At 40.5% G+C, this 27,591-nt stretch overlaps 2 protein-coding genes across 3 annotated transcripts in view; both read right to left on the reverse strand.

Moving 5' to 3' along the window:
- Positions 1-918: 918 nt before the first annotated feature.
- Positions 919-27,591, reverse strand: part of LOC136442945 (uncharacterized) — a 31,145-nt gene continuing 4,472 nt past the window's right edge. Inside the window, exons 2-26 of the mRNA XM_066439988.1 lie at positions 26,716-27,482; positions 12,121-12,297; positions 11,822-11,911; positions 11,474-11,557; positions 11,227-11,349; positions 10,904-10,987; positions 10,651-10,773; positions 10,329-10,412; positions 9,056-9,172; positions 8,328-8,444; positions 7,602-7,802; positions 7,224-7,310; positions 6,903-7,040; positions 6,508-6,579; positions 6,045-6,275; positions 5,475-5,765; positions 5,096-5,317; positions 4,294-4,464; positions 3,736-3,864; positions 3,356-3,493; positions 2,897-3,049; positions 2,606-2,668; positions 2,376-2,438; positions 1,869-2,069; positions 919-1,617 (exon numbers count right to left, since the gene is read on the reverse strand). Of these exons, the coding sequence (XP_066296085.1) occupies positions 1,466-1,617; positions 1,869-2,069; positions 2,376-2,438; positions 2,606-2,668; positions 2,897-3,049; positions 3,356-3,493; positions 3,736-3,864; positions 4,294-4,464; positions 5,096-5,317; positions 5,475-5,765; positions 6,045-6,275; positions 6,508-6,579; positions 6,903-7,040; positions 7,224-7,310; positions 7,602-7,802; positions 8,328-8,444; positions 9,056-9,172; positions 10,329-10,412; positions 10,651-10,773; positions 10,904-10,987; positions 11,227-11,349; positions 11,474-11,557; positions 11,822-11,911; positions 12,121-12,297; positions 26,716-27,412 (4,008 nt within the window). The 5' untranslated portion in view covers positions 27,413-27,482 and the 3' untranslated portion in view covers positions 919-1,465. The remainder of the gene's footprint in view (positions 1,618-1,868; positions 2,070-2,375; positions 2,439-2,605; positions 2,669-2,896; positions 3,050-3,355; positions 3,494-3,735; positions 3,865-4,293; positions 4,465-5,095; positions 5,318-5,474; positions 5,766-6,044; positions 6,276-6,507; positions 6,580-6,902; positions 7,041-7,223; positions 7,311-7,601; positions 7,803-8,327; positions 8,445-9,055; positions 9,173-10,328; positions 10,413-10,650; positions 10,774-10,903; positions 10,988-11,226; positions 11,350-11,473; positions 11,558-11,821; positions 11,912-12,120; positions 12,298-26,715; positions 27,483-27,591) is intronic.
- LOC136443056 (filaggrin-like) lies at positions 15,341-25,784 on the reverse strand. 2 transcript variants are annotated; one of them, XM_066440120.1, is made up of 20 exons: positions 25,593-25,784; positions 24,511-24,985; positions 24,101-24,187; positions 23,785-23,922; positions 23,267-23,314; positions 22,758-22,988; positions 21,649-21,780; positions 21,001-21,291; positions 20,625-20,831; positions 19,803-19,973; positions 19,501-19,641; positions 18,954-19,109; positions 18,574-18,714; positions 18,029-18,184; positions 17,641-17,823; positions 17,401-17,532; positions 17,153-17,218; positions 16,601-16,870; positions 16,281-16,391; positions 15,341-16,081 (listed from the first exon to the last, which is right to left on the reverse strand). In XM_066440120.1, the coding sequence occupies exons 2-20, from the start codon at positions 24,686-24,688 to the stop codon at positions 15,993-15,995; spliced, it is 2,928 nt and encodes a 975-aa protein (XP_066296217.1). In that variant the 5' UTR covers positions 24,689-24,985; positions 25,593-25,784; the 3' UTR covers positions 15,341-15,992. The 2 variants fall into 2 exon arrangements, with proteins under 2 accessions (XP_066296217.1, XP_066296216.1); XM_066440119.1 differs by having other exon boundaries at positions 16,601-16,903; positions 25,593-25,782.

Raw genomic sequence — 27,591 nt, forward strand, 5'->3', positions numbered from 1 at the left:
AGATTATGTATCATTACCTTCGCCAAGAAGGTTTTGTTTTACCGAGCGTGTGTGCGTGTGTCTGTGTGTCTGTGTATGAACGCGATAACTCGAGAATGCCTGGATGGATGGTATTGATATTTGGTATCTCGGTAGGTCTTTATGAAATCTTGAAATGATTAGGCCCCCTAATTTGCATAATTAATGAGGAAAGTTTTAAAGTCCACATGATAAAACTATAATAATTGTCAGTTGACAAATTGGGACAAATGTTGCCCTGCTAGCCCTTAAGCTAGAGGTCAAGACACCAAGGGATAACTAGAACCTGCATGCAACTAGTTTTTGATATGTGGATAGCTCAAGTGATGCTTGATATAATGAAATGGTACTTATGCAAATCAGAATCTAATTTTCATAACTTTTATAAACTCACTGCATTCCATGATAGGACTATTGAATAAAAATGTAGCATATGTAACTAACAAATAGAGGGACATTGATAGATAAAAGTTATGCAAATGAAGACCTAATTTACATAATTGATAAGAAAATACTGTAATTCCACATTGGTAAATACCTAGAATTTCATACTTGTGTCTTTGTTAAGGCGAACATGGTTGAATGAAAATGAACTATGCAAATAAGGGCCTAATTTGCATAATTGGTCAGAACATGCCAGAATAGCCTTCTTTGTTAAGACACTGTCATACTTTAGATAACGTCTGCTATTTGGGTGGAGAAGATGATCAACTGATATAATTTATGCAAATGATGATCTTATTTGCTGATAGAATTAATGAGAAACACTCATAACACATTGGCCGAAAAGGTTGAAATCATTTGGCGAAGGTATGAGGTCGCGGAACTCTAGTAATATATTTGTTTGATGGCGGTGCTGATATAAGTTTGATGTAACTTATGTGCGCCGTCATCTTGTCATCTGCACATGTTTATTTCTGTTTTGATACAAAAACAACTTTCAATCATATACAGTAAGGTCGCGGCGATTTACTCATACTCTACCTTACATCGTGCTAGATACTGGTGAAAGATACAAGGATAAAGGATAGAAATTAAAATATTTTAAAGAATGTCTGTGCTATATAAGTCCATGTTCTATACACGAGCCATAAGGTTGTCAATGTTTCATGCCGTTTCTTGATACACTTATTATCACACCAATTATTTCGTATTGTACACAATTGGTGTAAAAAGCACATTGGAACAGACAAAGTATCGAATAAAACTAGTGCGAAGACGTTTACGTAGATACTGTCCAACACATACCTCTCCAGTATGCAAAAATAAGTTACACATTACATTTCGTATAAAAGTTAACCTGTGTCGGTGTTAATCATTATCATGAAAGAGATTAGCTATCTCCATAGAGCTTCATCTGAGCTTGGGTCAGTAGCTGCCCTAGGTCATGAAGATGACTATACGATGTCCAATATCTTAAGTTGATAAATAGTAAAAACTCAGGATTCTAGAATAAGTCATTAAAGAAATCGCGGACTGGGTTGTCACCCCTCCTCACTGGATTGTCGCCTCTTCTGTCACCCCCACGTGGCTCTATGTCGTCTGATCCACCAAGTCCAAGGAAGTTCCAGAATGAGGACTCTTCTTCTACATTTTGTCCTAAGGTCAATGACAGAATGTATAATAGAATAGAGCTTTGGCTCAGAAATATATTTGCAGATCGTTTTCATATCCAGGCCAGGAAGCAATACATGAGGATTGTAGCAAGTAATTGCTTCGATATTGTCAGAGGTAAAATAGATATAAAGACTTAAAACGTTAGGTATTCCACAATGTGTATGGAATAATTATATAGTTGTTAATCAATAGGGCAATAGAATGTCTTGCTACTGCTTTATCCGGATACCAACCTCTTCCTTCACTCATCTGACTCATCATGGCAGGATCGATGCTACTTTTGCGTCTCCCTTCGTTGTCTCCGCTGTCTTCTTTTTTGCCAAAGATCTTCAAAATATTGAGATCGGCCTGGGTTCTGTCGTCTTCTGGTACGTCTTCATACTGGCGAGTGCCAAAAATTAATCCCTTAATGTCGTCCGTCCAGGCGGGGGTTTCTAAATAAAATCATGTGTTAGAAATGTTTGTTTTTTCATAAAGAGAACAAATATGCAAGCAAACATTGCGTGCGTTAAAGATTGTCATTCATAATAGCAACAGCTGCCCTATCATTGATTTGTTGGACTAGATTGGTAGTGCGGAGAGCATATCGCGATATCGAATACTTACTGTTTTGGAAAACACACAAGAGACCGGCTGTCCAAGTAGATTTTGCATAAGTTTGGTATCTTATCTACATATGTATAATTATAAGCATTTATCAGAAGAAAGAAGTAGAAAAGTATGATGTATTAGCAAACCACCGTCGTGCTTGCCACCACGTTGTTCAGATGATCCCAAGAGGTTTGAAAAGATGGAACCAGTCTCTGAAAGAAACATACGAAACATACATACGAGTAAATTTGATCAATAACAGTATGACAGTACCATCTACTGCCACACTGAGAGGTATTCGAGTTAGCATGTGACATCGTACAACCATGTTTTGGCTACTATAGGTAGTATAGGTAATTATTTGAATAATCTTCCTTACCTTGCTGCTTGCTTTCATCCGGTGACACGCCAAAGGTCTGACCCAGACTTCGGAGGAAGCCAACTGGGTTGATTGAAAAAACGTTATAACCGCAATAAAACATAGAAATGTGCAACTAGACGTTTTAAAGGGGCTTCAAACAAATCCGGGAGCGTCATTTACGTATACGATCAAGTAAAATAGTGTCTTTCCATGTGTCGATACCATTTAAATCTTTATTGCACCGGGCCGGTTAAAAATGATAAGCGGTAGTACATGAACATGTATAATCTAATCTATAACATAACCAACCTGGCTGGTTGTTTGTATCAGCTGCGGCTCTTCCTCTATCTTCACCTCCTTTCCAACTCCCCATCTCAGCGGGAATCAGACCTGGACCTGGCTCTTCTTTCTGGTGTCTCCCACCAAAGGACCGTAGTAAGTTTTTCACAACACTGGGTTCCCCTACATGAATTATAATGTGTTTCTGTACAAAGTGTTGTAAACATCTTTGGTCTGATATATGCTGGCGCATCATCTTACTATCAGAGATTTTTTAATGTGGAGTGAGAGTAGTCGACTGTTCTGACATCATATTGCCTTGTAAAAATGTTCTGTGTCCTTGATGAAAGTATCATTAGATTACTGTACTGACAAATCTATCAATAGCAACGTCGCTGTTGGATTGGTTAAAAAATTGTTCCCTTTAAGTTGTATAAAGCAACAGGAAAAGCCCATAGACTCCGATATAAAGAGGGTATTGATTTTTACCGCGTTCTTGGTTGTCACCATCCTCGCCTCCGGCAAAGCTGCCCATGAAAGGATAATTTCTGTCTTCCTGGATTTTCTCATCTTTATCCCAAGGCAAACTTATAGATTGTGTCAGACCGCCCAGGAAACCAAGAGAGCCTAGGAAAAAGTAAAGATATAATATCATGTATTAAAACAAACAGATTACAGGTTAAGAATCAAACGACAAAGTACTATGATAATGATAATAATTTCTGTCTTTGTGAATTGTGTAACATTCACAGAAGCTGTGTTAAACGTCACTTGAATTCATACTGTCTTTTTCAACGTGATACAGCGCATAGAAAATGGAGATTTTAATCATGGTGACAGTATATATCAGTATTAAAGATGTCACATACTTGAGTCATCCGATGCTTTCCCATGCGATCTCCCGGTGTCTTCGCCCCAACCAGGTACGCCCGGTTCTGTGGGGTTCTTTTCCTTCTGTTCATCACTACCCACTAAGTTCATGAAACCGTCAAAGAACCCTGTGAATATCAAATTCAGTAATGATTAGACAGTTGATGGATAATTGCGATGTCATCATCTCTAGGGTCTTACACATATTTACATATTTGGGCTGAGATGCATAAGGATGCTGCTACATATTGCATCCTAAGTGGCCTTGATATTGTCTCGTTGTCTCTGCTATGCTATCAATTTACATTTTATTATAGTGCACAGGAATAGCAACAGTTAAAAACCACATATAAGACAAATTAGACTCGGAAGTATGTCTACATCGGCCGTGTACAGTCTACTCTTCGAGTTTCTCATCCATCTAAGCGAATTTGGTTCAAATGGGGATTTTATTAATTAGCGCCATAGAAGAAGATTTTTGCTTGATGAGAGATGACAGATAGGGATCGTTGAAAGGGTAATTTTGTCCTCCCTTGGAATTGTCAATAAGACTTTACCTGACATTGCGTTGGTGTCCGGTGCTTTGACTACATCCTCGTCAGCTTTGTATGTCTTCCCGTTTACACGCTTATCATCTTGCAGTCTTGTCTTGGCCGAGCCGGATTTCCCTGCATCATCTGCTGTGGTAGCTAGGGACATCATTGAAGCCCAACCCGTTGAAGTATTTTCTGTATAAACGATATTTTTAGATTATCTTTATTTACTAGCTGTTGTCAGTTTTATATGATTTGAATGGCACTTAACCTCTTCAAATATATACTAACCTCTTCATGACCTTGACCTGTTTCACCAACAAAGGAAAAAGGCCACAGGGCGGACTTGAAAACCTATCATCTATCACAATCCCAACAGCCCTCATAAAAAGACTCTGTAACCAATTCCTTCACCAAACTATCCATCTGTATAACAAGTCATCCTGCTAACGTCATTGTCATTCTTATCTATGTATATATGTATAAAGTACAAGTAGTTATGTATATTTTTGTAATAGTCTTGGTAATATTGACACAATTCAGATGTATAACAGTATACTTTTAATTTTACAATTGAACCGAATGAAATTGAAATAACGAAGCTTTTCATCATAGATGCTCTTTTAGGCACACGGTTAACACCATACTGCCTAATTGCACGGGTAAAGTGTCTTAGCTGGTTATGGTCTTGAAGATAGATTTCCGGTTCTCTTATAAATCATTGTTTGAAAATTCATATCTAACAAAATATATACCCCCATGTAGGTGAGAGACGATCACAACTCTTGTCAATCGTGACACGATGTATCAACTTTAAGGTACTCACTTTTTCGGCCTATACCGTCTGATGTTTGATCCCTCTTTTGTCCTCCCGATGGATTCTGTTTGCCTTCAATCAGTTGTTCTTCCTTTTTCTTGACGGGCCCGGGTTTGCCACCTGAAGACGTCTCTGTGCTTCCCCTGCTCCTCAGTTTGCTTTGGTCTCTTGCACTCGGACGTTGACCCCTGTTGGGTCTCTTCCTATCAACGTCCATAGATCGCGAGCGACCTGCATATTCGACGAGAAAGAATACACGATACTAGTCTTTTAGAGATCAGTATGACCATGAAAAGGTACCAATCAACAGGCTCTACTCAATGACTATCGCATCAAAGTCATTAGGTATCTTTCTAGTATGATTTACCCTTCGTGTCAGTTCATGTACCTGGTTCATTCTTTGCCGTCCTTCTTCCTTTAACTGGCCTGTCTCTTCTGGAGGGGTTACCGGGTTTCTCTGGACCTCTAGAGGGACTGCGGCGTCTTCTTGGACTTCTGGAGGGGCTGTGTTTTCTCCTAGGACTTCTAGAGGGGTCGCCAGGTTTCCTTTGACCTCTAGAGGGGCTGCGAGGTTTTCTTGGATTTTGATTGTCTTGTGTTGGTTTCTTATTCCTGACATCCTGCTTTTCTGGATGTTTGCGCGACGGAAGGGCGACTTCCTCCCCAGATACTCCTTTATCTGCCAAGAAATACCATCATCATCTTATTCAATTCAACGTTTTATGACAGAATGTGAATGTTGTGAAACTCTACAGTAGTATGGTATTGTACTCGCAAGAAAATCAAACCAATTATCTTTATCGAGCTTAGATAATAACACACTTCATTATTTTGACAATTTTCACTACTAGAAATCAACTTATCATTTCAAGACATCTGACTCAAGCTGTAGATAAATGCAGCTTTTAGAGACCACTTTTCTGGAGAATATCCAAGGTGTTATGATTAGAACGGTCACCTTTTGGTTCCTGTTCCGGTCTTCTGTCTGTTTGCGGGATTCTTTCGTCCTCAAAGAAGTGTGATACTATTTCTGCAGTGGTTCTAACTTCAACACCACGAGGGTTCTTCGAATCTCTATCACGTGATCTGACACTCTGGTGCTTTCTTGAATGATGAGTCTGGGCGGACCGTCTTTTTGAAGCTTCATCAGATGTGGCGAGGTCTTGGGAAGCGCTGGCAGTTTTTATTTCTATTGAATTGATTTTAAATGCAGTGGAGTAGAGTGATTAAAAGTATGAAATTTGTTCACATTTTGTAATGATACACGTGAAGGTATTTGATGCTAACATAAAGGTTCGATATAATCGTAGAACTGGTCTCCAGCTTTGACATAGGTGAAATCGTTCTATATGCGTTTTACTCTCTGCATTTCAACATGTCCCATATGCACTTTGAATTACAACTTATGTACATCTACTCACTTCTATCAGATTTTCCGCCATCGCCTTTTTTATGAGACACTCTGTCTTCATGAGTCGAGGTAGAAGGGAACGCTATAAATGATTCAAGATAGGTTTAAGAAGTATGTGACAATGACACTTATGTAATATGGCCACAAAAGCATGCAGTGCATTTTGATCTAAAAGACACTATGGACGTATTCAGTATGTTCATTCGATTAAAGGTGTTTCGGCGTTGACTTACCCTATTACTGTATGGTCCAATAAACACCGATAAACACTAACGTTAAAGATTTGGTCGTTGAATGGAAATGGTATTAGTGACAACTAACATAAAAACTAGCCGCTCAGGGAAACAATTTATCATTCAGTACTATCAATGTTGCTGGTAACATAGAAAAATGTGATCCACTAACAGTCTCTCGGCTTTGCGGCTTGGCCTTTATGATTCCGAGATTCTATGTGCTCATCGTTGGCATCTTCCGGTAGAGGTTCTTCCACCCCTTCTCCAATGGCATCAAGCCCGTCAGTTGTCCCATGGGACCATAAGGATCCTGTCAAAGTGGGAAACTGATGATTACCTTCACTAAAAATTTCTTGAAACAAATTATCAACTAATGACCAAACATAGTGTCACTACCAATATTACTGAGACGCCAGGAGTAATTTTTATCCCGATGTAAAGAGGCGAATTACAAATATGTCTTAAGATTTCATTCTTTCAAAGTTATGCGTACCGTGATGGTGTTTTCCCTTGTAGTTATGTAGATTTGGCATAGATCCTCCAAAATGGGATGAGTTAGACATCGCGACATCTGGGGATCCTATATACGGGCCGATATACTGATATTATCATCGAATAGCATTTTGTGGCGATAGATAAGCATAGTGATTTCTAATCCTCAAATATGCACCAATTAAATCATCATTACGATAATATCATATTTCCATACGATGTGAAATCATGAAACATGTTAAAAATTGGTCAATTAGCAAATGATGATCATCAAAATAGATATCATACTTCAAAATGTGCAAATACAACAATTCCGATCAGATTCAATGTTCTTAGTTGAAGTGCCCATAAGTTTGTAAAGCTATCTGTCATGATCTACCTCTTTGACCACCGCCTGTATCGGAGTAGTGTCTTCTCCTGTCAATGGGCGTTTGTCCGGTATGATGATTTGCAAGCCAGTTTTGAACAGCAGTTTTCTGCATCCTTTTCTTCTCATTCATAATCAGTTTAGAGTTCCAATATTCCACACGTTCATTCTGAAGGGTCCGTCGTCTCATGAAAGCCTCTACCCGTGTGAGTCCTGATCAAATATTGAATTTGTTACTGATGATGTACTAAAATGATCTCATATCCTTCGATAAGTTAAACTTACTTGTAAGCGGCAGTGTAACTGTAGTCTGATCTACTGAAAGCATCAAGTCTCACGAAATGCAAAAAATACAGGTTCTTCATTCCTGCTTTTATTGAGCACTACTGTTACTACCTTGGTCATGTGGCGTGATGGTATCTGCACTCGGCTTTTGTTGTCCTAACTGAAAAGGTCGTGACCTCGCAGGAATCCGTGATTCTTTGTCAAGGTCAATAACATCAAACGTCAATGAAGGCAATAGACAGAATATCCGCAGAATATCGCTCAGATCGTATGACGTCTATTGCGTAAGGTCTTATTCCATTCATGTGTGCACGGATTTCATTATGAATTCATATATAAACATCATGATTGTCAGAAACTATACATTCAAATAAAACAAGTCTTCATAAAAGCGATGCATGAGGAGATAAAGACAGATGCCTGAAAGAGCTCCTTAATGTGCGCTTTACTTACGGTGTCTTTGTCTATCGTTGCTATTTACATCGTGCATTGATCCACCAAACAGTGAAGTTAGAGAGACGGCGGGACGTCTGACTCCTAATGATGGTTCGGCGTATTGAAAATGTTCTCCTGCGTGTTCAATAGATATAACTTGACTGTTAGCTTGAGTATGCGCACAATGCGGTCGATCTACTGTAATCAGCAAGTCGTTTAAAATACAAAAGTTCTTCATTCCTGATACCTACCTTGTTGGTCAATTCAACGTTATATGATAGAACGTGAACGTTGTGAAGCTCTACAGTAGTATGGTATTGTAATTGAAAGCAAATCAAACCAATTATCTTTATCGAGCTTAGATAATAACAGCCATGTGGCTTTGACAGTCACACTTCATCATTTTGACAATTTTCACTACTAAAACTCAACTAATCATTTCAAGAGATTTGAGGTAAAGATTACTCAAACTGTAGAACGATGCAGCTTTTAGAGACCACTTTTCTGGAGAATATCTAAGGTGTTATGATCAGAACGGTCACCTTTTGGTTCTTGTTCCGGTCTTCTGTCTGTCAGGTCTTAATCCATTCATGTGTTCGCGGATTCCATTATGAATTCATATATAAATGTCATGATTGTCAGAAACTAGTACTATACATTGAAATAAAACAAGTCTTCATAAAAGCGATGCCTGAGAAGATAAATGCAGATGCCTGAAAGAGCTCCTTAATGTGCGCTGTACTTACGGTGGCTTTGTCTATCGTTGCTATTTACATCGTGCATTGATCCACCAAACGGTGAAGTTGGAGAGACGGCGCGGCGTCTGACTCTTATTGAAGGTTCGGCATTTTGAAGATGTTCTCCTGCGTGTTCAATAGATATAACTTGACTGTTAGCTTGAGTATGTGCACAATGCGATCGATCTACTGTAATCACCAAGTCGTATGAAATACAAAAGATCTTCATTAGACCCCCATTCCACTTGGACGGCGCTCTCACTGCGCTCTCACGGCGACCTAAAATGGTCCAGAGCGCCGTGAGAGCGCCGAACTCCTGGAAAACGTGCTCAAGTGGAATCTCTACGGCGACCCTTGCGCGCTCTCAGCGCGACCAAAATGTCAAATGTCAGCAACTTTTTAAAGATTTCACAGATCACTCAACGAATTCCAGAGATAAAGAACGAATTTTTGTTACGTTCTGTGTGCTATGTTGTCTTCTCAGTCATACCTTTACCTCTTGCATCATATTTGAATGATAAAATCAAGGGGAAAACAGATTCAATTTTAGTCGCTGCACGGTCGCTCAGTGTGTGTCTTAAGTAATATATGTATGTTCAACTTGTTTTGTCTGTGTTGTCTGCGTTGTCTGTCATGTAAACTGTTTGCAATAAATATATTTTATCATTGTACGTTATAATAGAAACGTAAATCACAGAATTTTTAAACACATTTTGAACCACTGACAAGAAAACTTGGAGGGAACTTAATTTGAATGGAAGCAAGTACTTGTAGGTATTGGTCAATTTGTATTACCCACGAGCAAAACTATGATTTGACCACAAAATTCCCAAAAATTCAAGAAACACCACTTCAAGAATGAAATTTGTTTGAACTACAGTTAAGACCATTCAATCCATATAGAGCGCTTGCTGCGATCCTTGAGCGCTCGCTGCGGCCCTTTGATCCCACCTTGGGCGCTCTCACGGCGCTCACCGCGCTCTCTGGGCGCTCTCACGGCGCTCGCCGCGCTCGCTCCGCGCTCTCTCGGTGCACGTTTTTGGATCGCCATCCTCGGCGCTCTCACGGTGAAGGTTTTGATCATGTTCAAAACCATCGCCGAGGTGACGGCGCGCATGGCGCTCTCGCCGCGCTGTCGGCGCTCTCGCCGCGCTGTCGGCGCTCTCAATGGCGCTCTCGCCGCGCTGTCGGCGCTCTAACGGCGATCTGGCCAAAATGTGGTCGCCGTGAAAGCGCGGTGAGAGCGCCGTCCAAGTGGAATGGGGGTATTACTGATACCTACCTTGGTCTCGTGGCGTGATGTTATATGCGCTCGGTCTTTGTTGTCCTGATTGGAAATATTGTGATCTCGCAGGATTCCGGGATTCTTTGACAAGGTCAACAACATTAAACATCAATAAATGCAATATACTGAGATGACTTTGATCGTATTACGTCTGTTACGTTAGGTCTTATTCCGTTGTTATGTGCGGGTATTCCATTATGAATCTATATGTAGAACTGTTGTGACTATCAGAAACTATACATTCAAATAAAACATATCTTCATAAAAGCCATGGCTGAGGACATAAAGGCAGATATGCTATTTCCTTAACTATACTTACGGTGTCTTTGTCCAGCATTGCTATTTACATCTGGAATTGATCCACTCAACGGTGAAGTTGTAGAGACGTTGGGACTTCTGACTCCTATTGAAGGGTCAGCATACTTAAGCTGTTCTCCTGTGCCTTCAATAGATACAATCAATTGTTAGTCTTGATATGTGCACACTGTTGCATGATCTACTGTAATCATCAATTCGTATGAAATGCAAAAAGTTCTTCATTCCTGATCTTGAATGAGAACTATGGTACCTACCTTGGTCCCGTGGAGCGATGTTATATGTACTCGGTCTTTGTTGTCCTGATTGGAAATATTGTGATCTCGCAGGATTCCGGGATTCTTTGACAAGGTCAACAGCATCAAACGTCAATAAATGCAACATACAGAAGATGACTTTGATCGTATTACGCCTGTTACGTCAGGTCTTATTCCGTTGTTATGTGCGGGTATGCCATTATGAATCTATATGTAGAACTGTTGTGACTATCAGAAACTATATATTCAAATAAAACATATCTTCATAAAAGCCATGGCTGAGGACATAAAGGCAGATATGCTATTTCCTTAACTATACTTACGGTGTCTTTGTCCAGCATTGCTATTTACATCTGGAATTGATCCACTCAACGGTGAAGTTGTAGAGACGGTGGGACTTCTGACTCCTATTGAAGGGTCAGCGTACTTAAGCTGTTCTCCTGTGCCTTCAATAGATAAATTGTTAGTGTTGATATGTGCACACTGTCGTATGATCTACTGTAATCATCAATTCGTATGAAATACAAAAGTTCTTCATTCCTGACCTTTGATGAGAACTATGCTACCTACCTTGGTCCCGTAGAGTGATGTTATGTGTACTCGGTCTTTGTTGTCCTAACTGGAAAGATTGTGACCTCGCAGGAACCCGGGATTCTTTGATAAAGTCAACAATATCAAGCGTCAATGAATGCTATAGACGGAAGATGAATCTGATCGTATTGCTTTTATTACGTCAGGTCTTATTCCGGTGATATGTGCACGTATTCTATTATGATTTACAGCTGTTATAACTTTAGAAACTATATACATGTACATATATATTCAAATGAAACATCTGTTTCTGCTGATGAGATAGAGACAGATGCCTGTCAATCATTTCATCTCACCAAGGACGTGCGCTATATGCGCTGTACTTACGTTGTCTTTGTCGATGTCCATCAGTGTTGTTTACATCTGGCATTGATCCACCAAACTGTGACATTGGAGAGATGGCGGGACTTCTGACTCCTGTTGAAGAGCCAATAATGATTACCAAGTGAAGAGTAAGGTTGTATTTCTACTAAGTACACGTATAACTTTATGATTACTGTTTAAGACAGCGACCTGGATGGGTCATTGAAAAGTGCTTCAGATTTAATCTATGCAAGAATCAGTTTTTCTTTATCAGGCTTAATGTTATTTCTTTAAAGAAAACAGACGTATATCGTGGCTGTTACCTGAGTCTGTGCTGCCGCTTTTGACTTCATCTACAGCGTGAGCGGCGTGGCTATTTTCCAACCAGTCTCGAACGTGGTCGATTCCCACCCTTGTCTCGTTATGTTTTCTTCTCAAAAGCCGAAGACGTTGAGTCTGAAGGGCCAATCGTTCCCTCAAATACCCAGTCCGTGATTCAACTAAAACAAAATATGCTTTAAATGGAAGAGCATGATTAAGAGCCAATACCTAGAAAGGCAGCCAACGATCTGGCTAGCCACATACATTTCCCATTTTCGTATCCAATCTTGTTTCGATAACGACCACACTCATAGCGAACAAAGAAAGCATTCTATCGTCATATGGACTCCAATTTTATTACCAGGAACAGTTTTGAGAAACCTTGTTTTACAGACCAAATGTTGTGGAGACAAAATTGTACTGCCGCCTCACCTGAGTTTGGATCACGGCCCTTCTCGATGAAGCTTGATGAAGGAGACCACTGGTCAGTATCGAGAGTTTCTTGATCACCATTGTAGGCATCTCCATCGGTGGAATGGCCCAGCATGTTATTCAAAAGTTCCACTGATGTTGATAGCTTTTTCAGGGCCGTCTGGATTTTTGGCTGGTGCTTAACGTCCTGTAGTGTTATCGGAGGTGATGGTGTGATTTTGGTTTGAGGAAGTGCATTCAGACCGCCAACCGTTGCACCAAGTGCCTGTGATGGCGAAGCAAGGTCTGCTGGTGATGTTCCCAGAGCAGCTCGTAGTCCAGCGATTTCTTGCTGTAACCGGTTTACCTCATATTGACGTAAGAGTTTGTCCCGTTCTGCCTGCAACCTAGCGATCTCATCCTCTGAAACGGCGTGGGGAGGGGAGCTTCCATCGGGAGCAGCTTCGGGAGGAGAGGTGACATCTTTCACATCCACTGGATGCACCTGAGGATCAGCCGAATGTGTGGATTCTTTTCGCCGCCATTTGCATTCGGGACCAAACTCGCTCCCTGCCTCTACATGGTCTTTCACTGGTCTACCACACGCAGTGCACATCTCGGTGGTTGTCTTCTCTGGCTCTGTTGAATCGTCCTTGTCTGAAGAATGGATTTCAGCTTCCACTGTGAGCATGTGTGCACCGCCAGACATAGTTATAAAGCCACGACTAACATGTCCAAAAGCTAGTCATCATTAGTCTGAAAGGTTTGTCTTTGTCGACCTGAATAAGATAAATAGCGTTCTCGTTATTACCGTGAAGTTATTTAACACTGTATGGACACGTTGGAAGCTATGAGATAAGCATATCGCCATGTGTTTCTGTAAACACCACTGAGAGAAAAGCCTAACCCTCTCCAACCACATGTGTTTCAAGGTGTTAAAGCATTAGTGCATGCATCACTCTACAATAGAATTTTACCCACCTATTAAGACAATGTAACCTTGAGTCACAAACACATATCTGGTCTCTAGGTTGGTTCACATACAATTGTTAGGTTCTATTAGTGCTTGGTCACCAAAATAGTGTTAGGTATAAAGTCATCTCACCAGGAAAATATTGACCATTCCCTTCATCCTTCCATTCACCATTCGATCAGTAACTTAACATTACCCTCTGGACACTTCAATCGACTATAATAGTGATCCTTCCTTGGTAAAGGGTCCGGATCCCCTATTCACCTTCAGTGACCGACAGAAAGGTCAATTTAAGGACATAGAATCTCCATTGTCTATCGTGTGAGAACCTTTTGCTTAGGGGCCAAATACTGTTACTCAAATGGGTTTGTTTCGTAACAGTTACTTGTTTTTTACATGGAGAATTCCTTCATCACCGATTTTAGTGTCAAGTCGCCATATACTTGCTTCATACTGACATAACTAACGCCACTCATATCGAGTCAGTGACAATACACGGTATGCAACCCATATGACTGCCCATTGTTTTGCCAAATACCTCACCTACACATCGTACATACCTTGACTCCAGTAATGGTGACGAATCTATGAAAAAAAGGTATAAGAAGTGTTTAAGACAAGAGGGGGGTAGAATGTGTCCCTCGGATGACAGACAACAACAAAGTAGAGGTCTGGAGTTCGACGTTCGTGTGACCCCGGGACTGATCAGACAGGCACAACCACTGGGCAAGGTCAGAGGGGACGTTATTATTAGTACTATTTATGATAGCACAGCTGTTTTGCTTGGAGTGAAAGACCGTATGAAGTTATGCAGTGATACGCAAGTATAGATGTTTGAGTCATTTTCGAATGTTTGTTAGTATGAATGAAAGAGCACAATATTTGTACTCAAGAAATCTAGTCATTTTTATCCGCAATAAACACCTCATCCATTCTAACTGCATGATAGAGACCCGTAACGTGTCACTATGGGTCCAACCTTAAAGTCTTATATGCATTAAAGACTAGAATCATACACACATGCGCGTTCGTGGATGCGACCATAGCTGTGAAATGAAAAACCTGTTCAAGTACTGACAGCTGCATATCTGCTTGTGATATACATTGGTGATTGGCCTCGGGCACACGCTAGTGGCAGCGAGGGCAGAATCCAACCCTGCAACTTTTGTTTGATTGGGTATAATCAATTTGACCTTTCGTAAGAGAGCTTGTCGGCGAATACTATCAGCAACAGAGTGCCTCTCAACATGATTCAAGCTACGCTGGTCGATCAGTAGAGGAGTCTTTTTCGTTCTGATCCGTATTTTAAAGTGTAAGCGGTAACTTGTATATGATTCTACGTTCCATACAATCTGCGATGTTCAGTATAAACATGAGGCTGGGAGCGTTCTCTCTCGAACTGGGAAGATAAACACCCCAAGGTCTCACGAGAGGTGCCATGAATGCGGGGACTTTTTGACGGGTCATCATTACGGGTCAGTAGAGATGATTTAGCGTGTTGTGTGTTGTAAATGAACCATACAGAAGGAGGGAATTTTGATTAAGTTTTCGAAGAAGTTTGGATTGTTAAGAGGTGGGAAAGGCAGCTTGTCACACATACACACACGTGGGTACATGCACACGCGTACACAGACCATAATATGAACTAATATAAATCTATATAAACAGGTCTACTGTCATGACCTGATGACATCCAACATTGCGGGTGTGTGACTATACATTCATATGTAGAATTCTTTTTTGTGTCCATCATCAATTCCACCACCATGAATAGACGTTCATTCCAGCCGAATCATTGTCCTTTTTCGAATGACACATGATATATCATCCACACAGGCTCATAAACGCTGCTGTTTAATTCTTTATGGAAACCAAAATGATACACTTAATCTATGTATCTCGATCTAAAATAGGTGCATGCAAATGTGCATCAAGATCGTAGCATTAAGTAAAACAGATCTAGACATTGTGAACAGACATTACAACAAATCACAATGACCTGTCTTGCATATTCACGCCCAAAAAAGGCTAAATGCAGTATGTTGAATTGCTAAAAGAGAGAAAGAAAACATGTACTATACAACGCGTGAATATACAGATTATATGCTTCTTCTCTTTTCTTAAAAATTGTGCAACACGGGTTCACAAACTTGTCCGGTTACATCAGTGTTTGTTGATGACATAGATATGTGAACATGTCGCATTTTGCTGTCGATATTAGGTAAGACATTAAAAAGAGGGTTGTTACACATGTCACTATACAGTGTGCATTCTAAGACATTGTGACAATATTTTTTATACAATAGGTGTCACAGGAAGTGCTTAGTTTGTCATTTGAAGGGGTCCGGTTGTATCTACCTACTTCAATTGGTAATGGGCCAGTGGCTACTGATTCTTAGTCAATACTATGATTATATATGTACATGTATCATGCAGTTGCCCATGATTTCAGTTAGAACTGATTAATCGCAGATTCCCCCCAAAGGGGCCTTAGGTCTTTTTCTTTTCTTTCTTTTTCTTCCCCGGCATGTTTGAAAACCAGCTGAGGTCTGGCATCGATGAACCGGAGACCGATGATGCTATGAAATCAATAAAAAAATAAGAAAAGATAATTATCTCTCCCATTCTATGTTTCACTTGTATTCAATACAGCCTCTCTAAAATATGAACAAAGTTAGTCTCACTCCACATCTTTTGATACCACTGATAAGCTAGATACTAATAGTAGAGACCTGTTACGACAGGAAGCAAAGCACAACCCAAAGATATCTTAAGTACCTGAACTACGTCTTCTGCCGGAAGATTTGAGATAGCTCAGTGGAGATAAGGTGTTCAGGTCGGTGTTTTTGTCAGAACTCCTTCGTCTTTCAGTCCTTGAGGCCGATGATACTGTGAATGAAAAAAAATATTAGAAAAGAAAATATAAGAGTGTCTCCCATTCTATGTTTTCACATGTATTCCGAATTCCATCCTCTCTAAAATATGCACAAAGGTAGTCTCACTTCGCAGCTTTTGACACCAATGATAGGCTAGATACTAACAGTAGACAACTGTTATGGCAGGAAGCAAAGCACAACCAAGAGATATTAAAAATGTACCTGCACTCGCATTAGAACCACGTCTTCTCCTGGGGTACATGTCCATGGGAGATAAGGTGTTCGGGTCGACGTTTTTGTCAGAACTCCTACGCCGATGCCGCTGGTTCCCACAGGCTGGTCCAGCCCTGCGAGGAGCCCTCTCCTCATCGGGTGCCATACCGAGGAGGTCTTCTATGCTTGACCACCAACTGCGCGGTGAGAACCAGTCCATGTTCTCCTTGTCATCTGACCTCTTGGTTGACTTCTCGTTCTGAGGGGGAAAAATTTGGACTGACGGGAGGTCATCCAAAAAACCGGGCGGTCCTGTGAAATGCAGTGATACACAATGACTTAAATAACGGTGGACTTGGTACTATAAGTTTTCTACGGTATGTAGTTTTGTTATAAACTTGTTGTCGTTCAACTCTTGGTGGTTAAGAATCCATGACTAAACCAGGACGAATATACTAAAAGCGAATTTTGTAAACAGATAATACGTGCCACATTCCTACAACATATCCATAATTTAGATAAATGAATAAGCTTAAGTGCAATAACATCTAATTCATTCACCTCTACTTTCCTGCTGGTCTCTACCACTGTCTCCCCAAAGAGATTGCTTCAGGCTATTCATAAATCCTTGAGAGAGAAAAAGTTCTTGCATCAGCATAATAAGTCAAACATTCGTTCGTAGCCTTGCCTTGAAAGTCAATTTACGTAATCATTATCACCGAAATCCTCATGAAAATTCTTAATTCCTATCTAATTGTACAACAAAGTCATACAGCACGTTGTCACAGAAATACCTGTCACAGAAATACCTGAGTTCCCTGCATCCCTGTGACTTCCGGTGTCCTCCCCTCTCTTCCAACTTCCCACGAAGGAGGGTCGTCGCTTTTCTGACTCACCAGTCGTCCATGAGTCAAAGCTACTTTTCAGACTGTCTAGTAAACCTTGGTGAAAAGGACAAAAAACATTCGTGCTTATTGACTAGTTATTATCAATATTGGCAAACCTTTAAACCTTCAATTTGTAAAATTTAAGATTCCTTATCAACGTACTTGGTGAATTCTCCTCTTGGTTCTTCCCTGCTTGTCCTCCGATGACCATGTTGTGCACGATACCTGGGATGTGATCTTCGTACGTACCACGGTCTTCTACGGTTTCGGTTTCAGGAATTCGTAGGAACGTTTTAACCCCACTCGCAAAATCCGAGAGCATTGCAGCTCCTCTTCCAATTGGCTCTGTCATTGGAAAGACATATGAAATGTTTTACAACTGTGGATTTAAGCTGATCCCCGAAAGTACCTGGGACTAGGTTTAGCATGTACAAAGATGTTTCAGTAAATGTATCACTTGATAGATGCTATTTGAGACGTCCTTACTGATACCCAGCTCAATATACTTGTGTTATGATTTACTGTACCAACTAAGTAAATCCGTTCTTACGAGAGCCACGTCTTCTGCCGGTGTTGTCCTCTCCTGCCTTAAAGCTTCCCAAAATGACAAGGTTCTCATCAGAAAGTTTATTGTCTGAGCTGTCCACCACATACTCCATAGGGGGGGCATTATAGAGGAGTTTCCCGCTGCTTCCGGAGCTTCTTCCTTGAAGAAAAAGACAGATAACGAAAGATGAAACTTTCTCGACGTCAGGGATTTATGTTATGAAAAGCCAGCGTCTCCAAACTGCTACGCGCGTATTTCCTTGTTTCTTCTGGAATCTATCTATCTATATCTGTATTTGTATCTATTCTATATAGCCGGTAAAACCGACCTTCGGCGTAACAAACCAGCTTAAAGTTAAGAATTAAGCGACAATGTACTATGATAATGATGTTAATTTCTGTCTTTGTGAATTGTGTAACATTTACAGAAGCTATGTTAAACGCCACTTTAATTCAACATGTCTTTTTCAACGTGATACAGTGCATATATCAGTAAGAAATGGTAATATTAATGATGATGACAGCATATATCAGTGAGATGTCACATACTTGAGTCATCCGATGCTTTCCCATGTGAGCTACCGGTGTCCTCGCCCCAACCAGGTTCGCCCAGTTCTGTGGGGTTCTTTTCATTCTGTTCATCACCACCCAATAAGTTCATAAAGGATCCCTTGAAACTGTCAAAGAACCCTGTGAATATCAAATTCAGTAATGCATTAAACAGTTGATGGTTATATAAGGAGAATTCAAACTCTACAACTGTGGATTTACAATGATTCCCACAAGTAACAACTACCTGGGACTGGGTTTAATATGGACAAAGATGTTTCAGTTAGTGTATCACTTGATAGATGCTATTTGAGACATCCTTACTGACACCCAGATCAATATCCTTGTGTTATGATTTACTGTACCAACTTAGTTCTTACGAGAGCCACGTCTTCTGCTGGTATGGTCCTCTCCTGCCTTAAAGCTTCCCAAACTGACATTCTGCTCATCAGAAAGTTCGTGGTCTGAGCTGGGCACCACGAACACCATAGGGGGGGCATTATGGAAGAGTCTCCCGTTGCGTCCGGAGGTTCTTTCTTGAAGAAAAAAGATAGATGAAGAAAGATAAAACTTTCTAGATGACAGGGATTTATGTTATGAAAAGTCAGCGTCTACAAACTGCTCTGCGCGTATTCCTTTGTTTCTTCTGGAATCTATCTATATTATATATCTACATCTATTCTATAAACCGTATAACCGACCTTCGGCGTAACAAACCAGCTTAAAGTTAAGAATCAAACGACAATGTACTATGATAATAATATTTTTTTCTGTCTTAAAGTTTGTGAATTGTATAACATTTACAGAAGCTGTGTTAAACGCCACTTTAGTTCAACATATCTTTTTCAACGTGATATAGTGCATATATCAGTAAGAAATGGTGATGTTAATGATGATGACAGCATATATCAGTGAGATGTCACATACTTGAGTCATCCGATGCTTTCCCATGTGAGCTACCGGTGTCCTCGTACCAACCAGGTACGCCCAGTTCTGTGGGGTTCTTTTCCTTCTGTTCATCACCACCCACTAAGTTCAAAAAGGATCCCTTGAAACTGTTAAAGAACCCTGTGAATATCAAATTCAGTAATGCATTAAACAGTTGATGGTTAGTTCTGATGTCAATATCTCTTGGATCATACACATACTCGTGCTGAGATGTATTGGGACGCTGCTCCATTACATCAAGGGTAATTTGTCCTCCTTTGGAATTGTCAATAAGACTTTACCTGACATTGCGTTGGTGTCTTGTGCTTTGTGTAAATCTCCATTGGCTTTGTATGTCTTCCAGTTTGCGCGCTTGTCGTCTTGCAGTCTTGTCTTGACCGAGCCGGATACCCCTGCATCATCTGCTGTGGTAGCTAGGGACATCTTTGAAGCCCAACCCGTTGAAGTATTTCCTGTATAAAAGATATTTTTATACTATCTTTATGTACTAGCTGTTGTCAATTTTATGTAATTTCAATGACACAAATATATATATATATATATATATATATACTGCTACTACATATATATATATATATATATATATATATATACCTCTTCATGACCTTGACCTGTGTCACCAACAAAGGCCTCAGGGCGGACCTGAAAACCTATCATCTATCACAATCCCAAACGACCCTCACAAAATACTCGGTAACTCATTCCTTCACCAAGCCATCCATCTGTATAACATGTCAGCATGTTAACGCCATTGCCATTCTTATCTATGTATATATGTATAAATTACTAGTAGTTAATTGTGTATATTTTTGTAATAGTCTTTGAAAACATTGACACAATTCAGATGTATAACAGTGTAATTCTGCCGATTTGATTTTACAATTGAATCGAAATTGAAATAAGCTTTCCATCACAGACCTGGTGCTCTTTTAGGCACACGATTGACAGCATACTGCCTAATTGCACTGGTAAAGTGTCCTAGCTGTTTATGGTCTTGAAGATAGATTTCATGTTCTGACAGTGCTCTTATCAATCAAGTAGGTGAGGGTCGAACATTACTTTTGTCAGACCTAAAGATGTGTAAACTTATTTTTTGCCTATACCTTCTGATGTTTGATCTGTCTTTAGTCCTCTCGATGGATTCCGTTTGCCTTCAATCCGTTGTTCTTCCTTTCCCTTGACGAGCCCGGATTTGCCATCAGAAGGCGTCTCTGTGCTTCCCCTGCTTCTAAGTTTGCTTTGGTCTCTTGCACTCGGACGTTGCCCCCTGTTGGGTCTCTTCCCACCAACGTCCATAGATCGCGAGCGACCTGCATATTCGACGAGAAAGAAAACATAATGCTAATCTTTTATAAAAAGGTTTGACCATGAAAAAATACATGTTGGTACCAATCAACAAGAGGTCGCCTAATTGATTACCACATCAAAGTCATTAGGTATCTTTCTAGTATTATTTACCCTTCGTGTCAGTACATGTACCTGGTTCATTCTTTGTCGTCCTTTTTCCTTTAGCTGGCCTATCTCTTCTAGAGGGGTTACCGGGTTTCTCTGGACCTCTAGAGGGACTGCGGCGTCTTCTTGGACTTCTAGAGGGGCTGTGTTTTCTCCTAGGACTTCTAGAGGGGCTGCCAGGTTTCTTTTGGCCTCTAGAGGGGCTCCGAGGTTTTCTTGGATTTCGATTGTCTTGTGGTGGTTTCTTATTCCTGACATCCTGCTTTTCTGGATGTTTGCGCGACGGAAGGGCAACTTTCTCACCAGATACTCCTTCATCTGCCGAGAAATACCATCATCATCATCTTATTCAACTCAACGTTAAATGATAGCATGTGAATGTTGTGTAGCTCTGCATCAGTATGGTATTGTAATTGAATTGAAAGAAAATCAAACCAATTATCTTTATAATTCTCTTATAAAGTCAGTTTCTTGTCATAAGCATATTGGGGTCATTCTTAGCTTCAATATGTCTTGGCACCATCATATAGACAGTATTGTTTCTAAAAATTATTTAGTGCTTTAAAATTCAAGTTACTCCTCCATGTCATAGAAAAATTTACAAGTCTCTGTATACGCTCTTTATTAGAATATGCTGACATTGTCAGGCACGGGTGCACAATCGAGGAATCTTACCTTGTCGAAAGAATCCAGTATCACTGTTCCCTCGTTGTCTCCGGTGCGATAAATGGGTCATCATACTCTTTAACTTGCGAAGAGCTCGGCTGGGAGACTTTGTCCGACAGGCGACATGTTCATCGCCTTTTACTGTTTCATAACATTGTAAATGGATGTACACGTGAATATCTTTGATACTTTACTTCCGTACACAATTACTGAGACATGTTCGTACGAACTGAGAAACAGTATAAAATTGAGAACTAGAAAATGTTCTACTAATTATTTTGGAAAGTCTTTTGCTCCATATTCCTTAACTGGGTGGAACAATTAAACTTGAATATTCGTACCCTTGTTTATGCAAAATTTCGAGCACATCCTTTTCAAATCTTTATGTCTCGCCAAATTCAGTCATTTCAACTGTGGTTCTCGTTTTTTCCAGAATTCTCATTTCACGACTTCGTATGGGCATCTGCAACTTGAACCATTAATTTCAACACCCTCTCTGACAACGTTAAACAGCTTCTAATTCTACGTGGTGTTTTTTTTTCTTCTGACTTCAACAGAAAAATCATGTTAGCCACCCAAGATTACATTACAGCAACTAATCGTTTTTAGATATGTGCCCTTTTTTGCTTTTCGTCCTCTGGGTGGGGAGTTTTGGACTCACGTTTCAACTAGGGTTCTGTTATGTACCTACATATGTATTCATTCACTTATTCGCACGTCTTGTCAAATATTTTATTTTCCATAATGTACAAGTGACGGCAAGAATATAAGTTGAATACAACTTGAGTCCGCCGTCGCTTCGTCCATATCACTTCATTTGTATTAGTTGATGTTTTCTTTGAATATTCTCTGAATAAAAAATAAAATCGAGATTGGTACTAACAGCCATGTGGCTTTGACAGTCACCACGTCATCATTGGGACCATTTTCATTACTAAAAATCAATTTCTTATTTCAAAACATCTGGGGTAAGATGGCTCAAGCCGTAGATCGATGCAGGTCTAAGAGACCACCTTTCTGGAGAATTTTTTTCCACCTTTATTTAACCTTGAAAGTATACAATATACACTCATTCGGCCGAGGCCGAATATTTAAGATGTTATGATTAAAACGGATACCTTTTGGATCGTGTCCCGGTCTTCTGTCTGTTTTCGGGATTCTTTCGTCCTCAAAGAAGTGTGAAACTATGTCTGCAGTGATTCTAACTTCAACACCACGAGGGCTCTTCGAATCTCTGTCACGTGATCTGACACTCTGGTGTTTTCTTGACTGATGAGTCGGGGCGGATGGTCTTCTTGAAACTTCCCCAGATGTGGCGAGGTCTTGGCAAGCGTTGGTAGCTTTTATTTCTACACAAAGCAACGTATTGATTCTAAATGGAGTGTAGTAGAACGATTAAAAGTATGACATTTGATGATATTTTGTAAAGATACACGTGAAGCTATTTGATGCTAGTACAAAGCTACGATATAATCGTAAAACTGGTCTCCAGCTTTGACATAGGTGAAATCATTCTATGTGTTTTACTCCCTACATGTCAACGTGTCACATGTGCTATTTCAATGGCAGCTTATATGCACATACATAGAGAAACAATGATACAGAGAAGAAGGGGTTAGGTACTCACTTCTATTAGGCCGTTTGCCATCGTCTTTTCTCTGGGTAGAAGGGAGCGCTGTAAAAGATTCAGGCTAGGTTTAGGTAGTACGTGGCAAGGGCACTTTTTTGATATCATCATCCGATTCTAGGGACATCATTTGAAGCCCAACCCGTTGAAGTATGTCCTGTATAAACTATATTCTTTATACTATCTTTATGTACTATTGTCAAGTTTATAGGGTTTTGTGAAGTATGTGATAAGGACACTTTTGTAACATGGCCACAAGTTCACAACATTATGCAGTACAATTTGATCTAAAAGACACTATAGACGTTTCCAGTATGTTCATTCGATGAAAGGCGCTTTGGCCCTCTGAACATTCAACATTGATGACTTTCCCGGTAAACCGATAAACACCAACTTTAAAGATTGAATGGAAATGATAATAGTGACAACTAACATCAAAACTAGCTCCTCAGAGAAAACAACTCATCGTTCAGTGCCATCAATGTTGCTACTAACATAGAAAAATGTGATCCACTAACAGTCTATCGGCTTTGCGGCTTGGCCTTTTGGATCCCCAGCTTCTATGTGTTCATCATTGGCATCTTCAGGTAGAGTTTCTTCCATCCCTTCTCCAATGCTATCAAGCCCATCAGTCGTTCCATGGGACCTTAACGATCCTGTCATAGTGGGACACTGATGATTATCTTCACTTAAAATTTCCAGAAACAAATCATAAACTAATAACCAGACATAGTGTCTCTACCAATATTACTGAGACATCAGGAGTAATTTTTCTCGAGATGTAAAGAGGCAAATTGCAAATATGTCTTAAGCTGTTAAGTTTTCTCTGCGTACCGTGATGGTCCTTTCCTTTGTAGTTGAGTAGATCTGGCATTGATCCTCCAAAATGGGATGAGTTGGACATCGCGACATCGGGGGATTCTATATACGGACCGATATACAGGTGTTATCATCGGTAAAGCATATTTGTGTTGCAGACAGCACTTTCTAATCCTCGAAAAAGACCAATTAAATAGTCTTTATGATAAGATTATAATACCATGTTTACGCCATACGATGTCAAATCTGGAAACATGTTTAAACTTAGCGAATTCGCAGATAATAATCATCAAAATAAATATCATACTTCAAAATGTGCAATTACAATAACTACTATTAGATTCAATATTCACAATTGAAATATCCAAATAAGTTTAATAGATTAATAGATGAAATAAACGGTAAAGCTATCTGCCATGATCTACCTTTTTGGCCACCACTGGTATCGGAGTAGTGCCTTCCCCTGTCAATGGGCGTTTGTTCGGTATGACAATTGTTAAGCCAGTTTTGAACAACACTTTTCTGTATCCTTTTCTCCTCATTCAAAATCAGTTTAGAGTTCCAATACGCCACACGTTCATTCTGAACGCTCCGTCTTCTCATGATAGCTTCCGCCCGAGTGACGCCTGAACAAATGATGTATCTGTTATTGTTGAGGTACAAAGATGATCTAATATCTCTTCGATATATTCAACTTGATTCAGTTTGTTAGCGGTAGTGTTGACACACTGTTGATCTACTGTAAGTAATAAGCCTCACGAAATGTAAAAATACAAGTTCTTCAATCCTACTTTTATTGAGCAATACTGTACCTACCTTGGCCATATGGCATGATTTTGTCTGCACTCGGTCTTTGTTGTCCTAACTGGAAAGATTGCGACCTCGCAGAAATCCGTGATTCTTTGTCAAGGTCAATAACATCAAACGTCAATAAAGGCAATAGACAGAAGATCGCTGCTCTAATCACATTACGTCTATTGCGTCAGGTCTTATTCCATTCATATGTGCACGGATTCCATCATCAATTCATATATAAATGTTTATGATTGTTAGAAACGTTTATAAACTCAACTTAAACACGTCTTCATGCCTAGGGAGATACAGACAGATTCCTGATAGATATGTTATCTTATTGACGTGCGCTGTACTTAAGCCGGCGTCACAATTCATGCGAGCATCGGCCGATTTTGTAGATCGCCCGAAGCTCGCCGAATTTCAAAATCGCCCGAGCGTCGACCGTATTTTCCAATGAAAGTCTCGGGCGACGTCCGTCGAACACTAAAAACTAAAAATCCCCCATGAGATTGTACCATCTCTTGGACATGGACGAAGTCAGTATCAACTAACCTGGAAAAAGGCTAATATTTGGATCAACTTTTATTTCTAAAAATCGCCCGAAGCCCGCGTAATCGACAGGACGTCGGCCGTACTTCGGCCGAAAATGCACATTTAAAGCTCGCCAAGACGTCGGCCGAGCTGAATTTCTTATTTGTGACGGGGGCTTTACGGTGTCTTTGCCCAGCATTGCTATTTACATCTTGCATTGATCCACCAAACGGTGAAGTTGGAGAGACGGAGGGACTTCTGACTCCTGTTGAAAGTGCGAGGTAGTCAATGTGTTCTCCTCTGCCTTTGAAAGATACAACTTGATTGTCAACGGTAGTATGTGCACACTGTCGAGTCTAACGTAATGAAAGCGAAAAGTTCTTCATTCCTGGCTGTATTGAGTTCTACTGTGCCTTGGTTCCGTGGAGTGATACTATATGCACTCGTTCTTATATATATATAAGCTGTATATTCATAGATGCTTCTGTTGATGAGCTAAAAATAAAGATGCCTGTCAATCATTTCATCTCATTAAGGGCGTGTGCTGTACTTACGCTGTCTTTGTCGATGTCCATCAGTGTTGTTTACATCTGGCATTGATCCACTAAACTGTGACATTGGAGAGATGGCGGGACTTCTCACTCCTGTTGAAAAGCCAATAATTCATTACCGTGACATAGGTGGAATCGTTTGATTACCAACTAAACAGTGCATGTAAGGTTGTATTTCCATATGTACACGTGTACACGTAATTTTCTGATAAGATCGGTCATTCAAAAGTGCTTCAGGGTAAATCCCTGCAAGGATATTTTTTTACTTTATCAGGCTTAATGTTATCTTTATGCAACAACACAAACGTATATCGTGGCTGTTACCTGAGTCTGTGCTGCCGCTTTTGACTTCATCGACAGGTTGGGCGGCGTGGCTATTTTCCAGCCAGTCTCGAACGTGGTCGATTCCCACCCTTGTCTCGTTATGTTTCCTACTCAAATGCCGAAGACGGTGAGTCTGAACGGCCAATCGTTTCTTCAAATACCCAGTCCGTGATTCAACTGAAACAAAATATGCTTTAAATGGAAGAGCATTATTAAGAGCCAATACCTAGTAAGGTAGCCAACGATCTGGCTAGCCACATACATTTTTTATCCCATTTTCGTATCCGATCTTGTTTTGGTAATGGCCACAGCAAACAAGGGAAGCATTCTCTCTCGTCATATGGAATTTATTACCTAGAACAATTTTAAGAAACCTTAATTTACAGACTAGTTGTCACGATAACAACCGAATCTGTACTGCCGCCTCACCTGAATTTGGGTCACGGTCCTTCTCGTTGAAGTTTGATGAAGGAGACCACTGGTCGGTGTCGAGGGTTTCTAGATCACCATTGTAGGCATCTCCGTTGGTGGAATGGCCCAGCATGTTATTTAAAAGTTCCACTGATGTCGATAGCTTTCTCAGGGCCGTCTGGATTTTGGGTTGGTGTTTAACGTCCGGTAGTGTTATTGGATGTGATGGTGTGATACTGGTCGGGGGAGGTCCATTCGGATCGCCAACAGTTGCACCAAGTGCCTGTGATGGCGGGGTAAGGTCTGTTCGTGGTGTTCCCAGAGCAGCTCGTAGTGTAGAGATCTCTTGCTGCAACCGGTTTACCTCATATTGATGTAAGAGTTTATCCCGTTCTGCCTGCATCCTAGCGATCACATCTTCTGAAACGGTGTGAGGAGGGGAGCTTCCCTCGGGAACAGCTTCGGGAGGAGAGGTGACATCTGACGTATCCACTGGTTGCTCCCGAGAATTCGCTGCTGTCGTGGGTTCTTGTCGCCGCCATTTGCATTCGGGACCAAACCCGCTCCCTGCTTCTACATGGTCTTTCACGGGTCTACCACACGCAGTGCACATCTCAGTGGCTGTAGTCTTCTCTAGCCCCGTTGAATCGTCCTTGTCTGAAGAATGGCTTTCATCTTCCACTGTGACCACTATGATGTGTGCATGCCCAGACATAGTTATAGGGTCACGACTAACATGTCCAAACAGCTAGTCATCTGAGTCTGAAAGGTTTGTCTTTGACGACCTGAATAAGATAAAAAGCGTTCTCGTTATTGTTGCCTTCGCCGTAGGCAGAAGGGCGTATTTTGGGTCGGAATTTGTGGAGTGATGGTGTTGGCGATATAACTCTTTAT

This window comes from Branchiostoma lanceolatum, chromosome 10 (genome assembly GCF_035083965.1).
Source record: "Branchiostoma lanceolatum isolate klBraLanc5 chromosome 10, klBraLanc5.hap2, whole genome shotgun sequence".
NCBI lineage: Eukaryota > Metazoa > Chordata > Leptocardii > Amphioxiformes > Branchiostomatidae > Branchiostoma > Branchiostoma lanceolatum.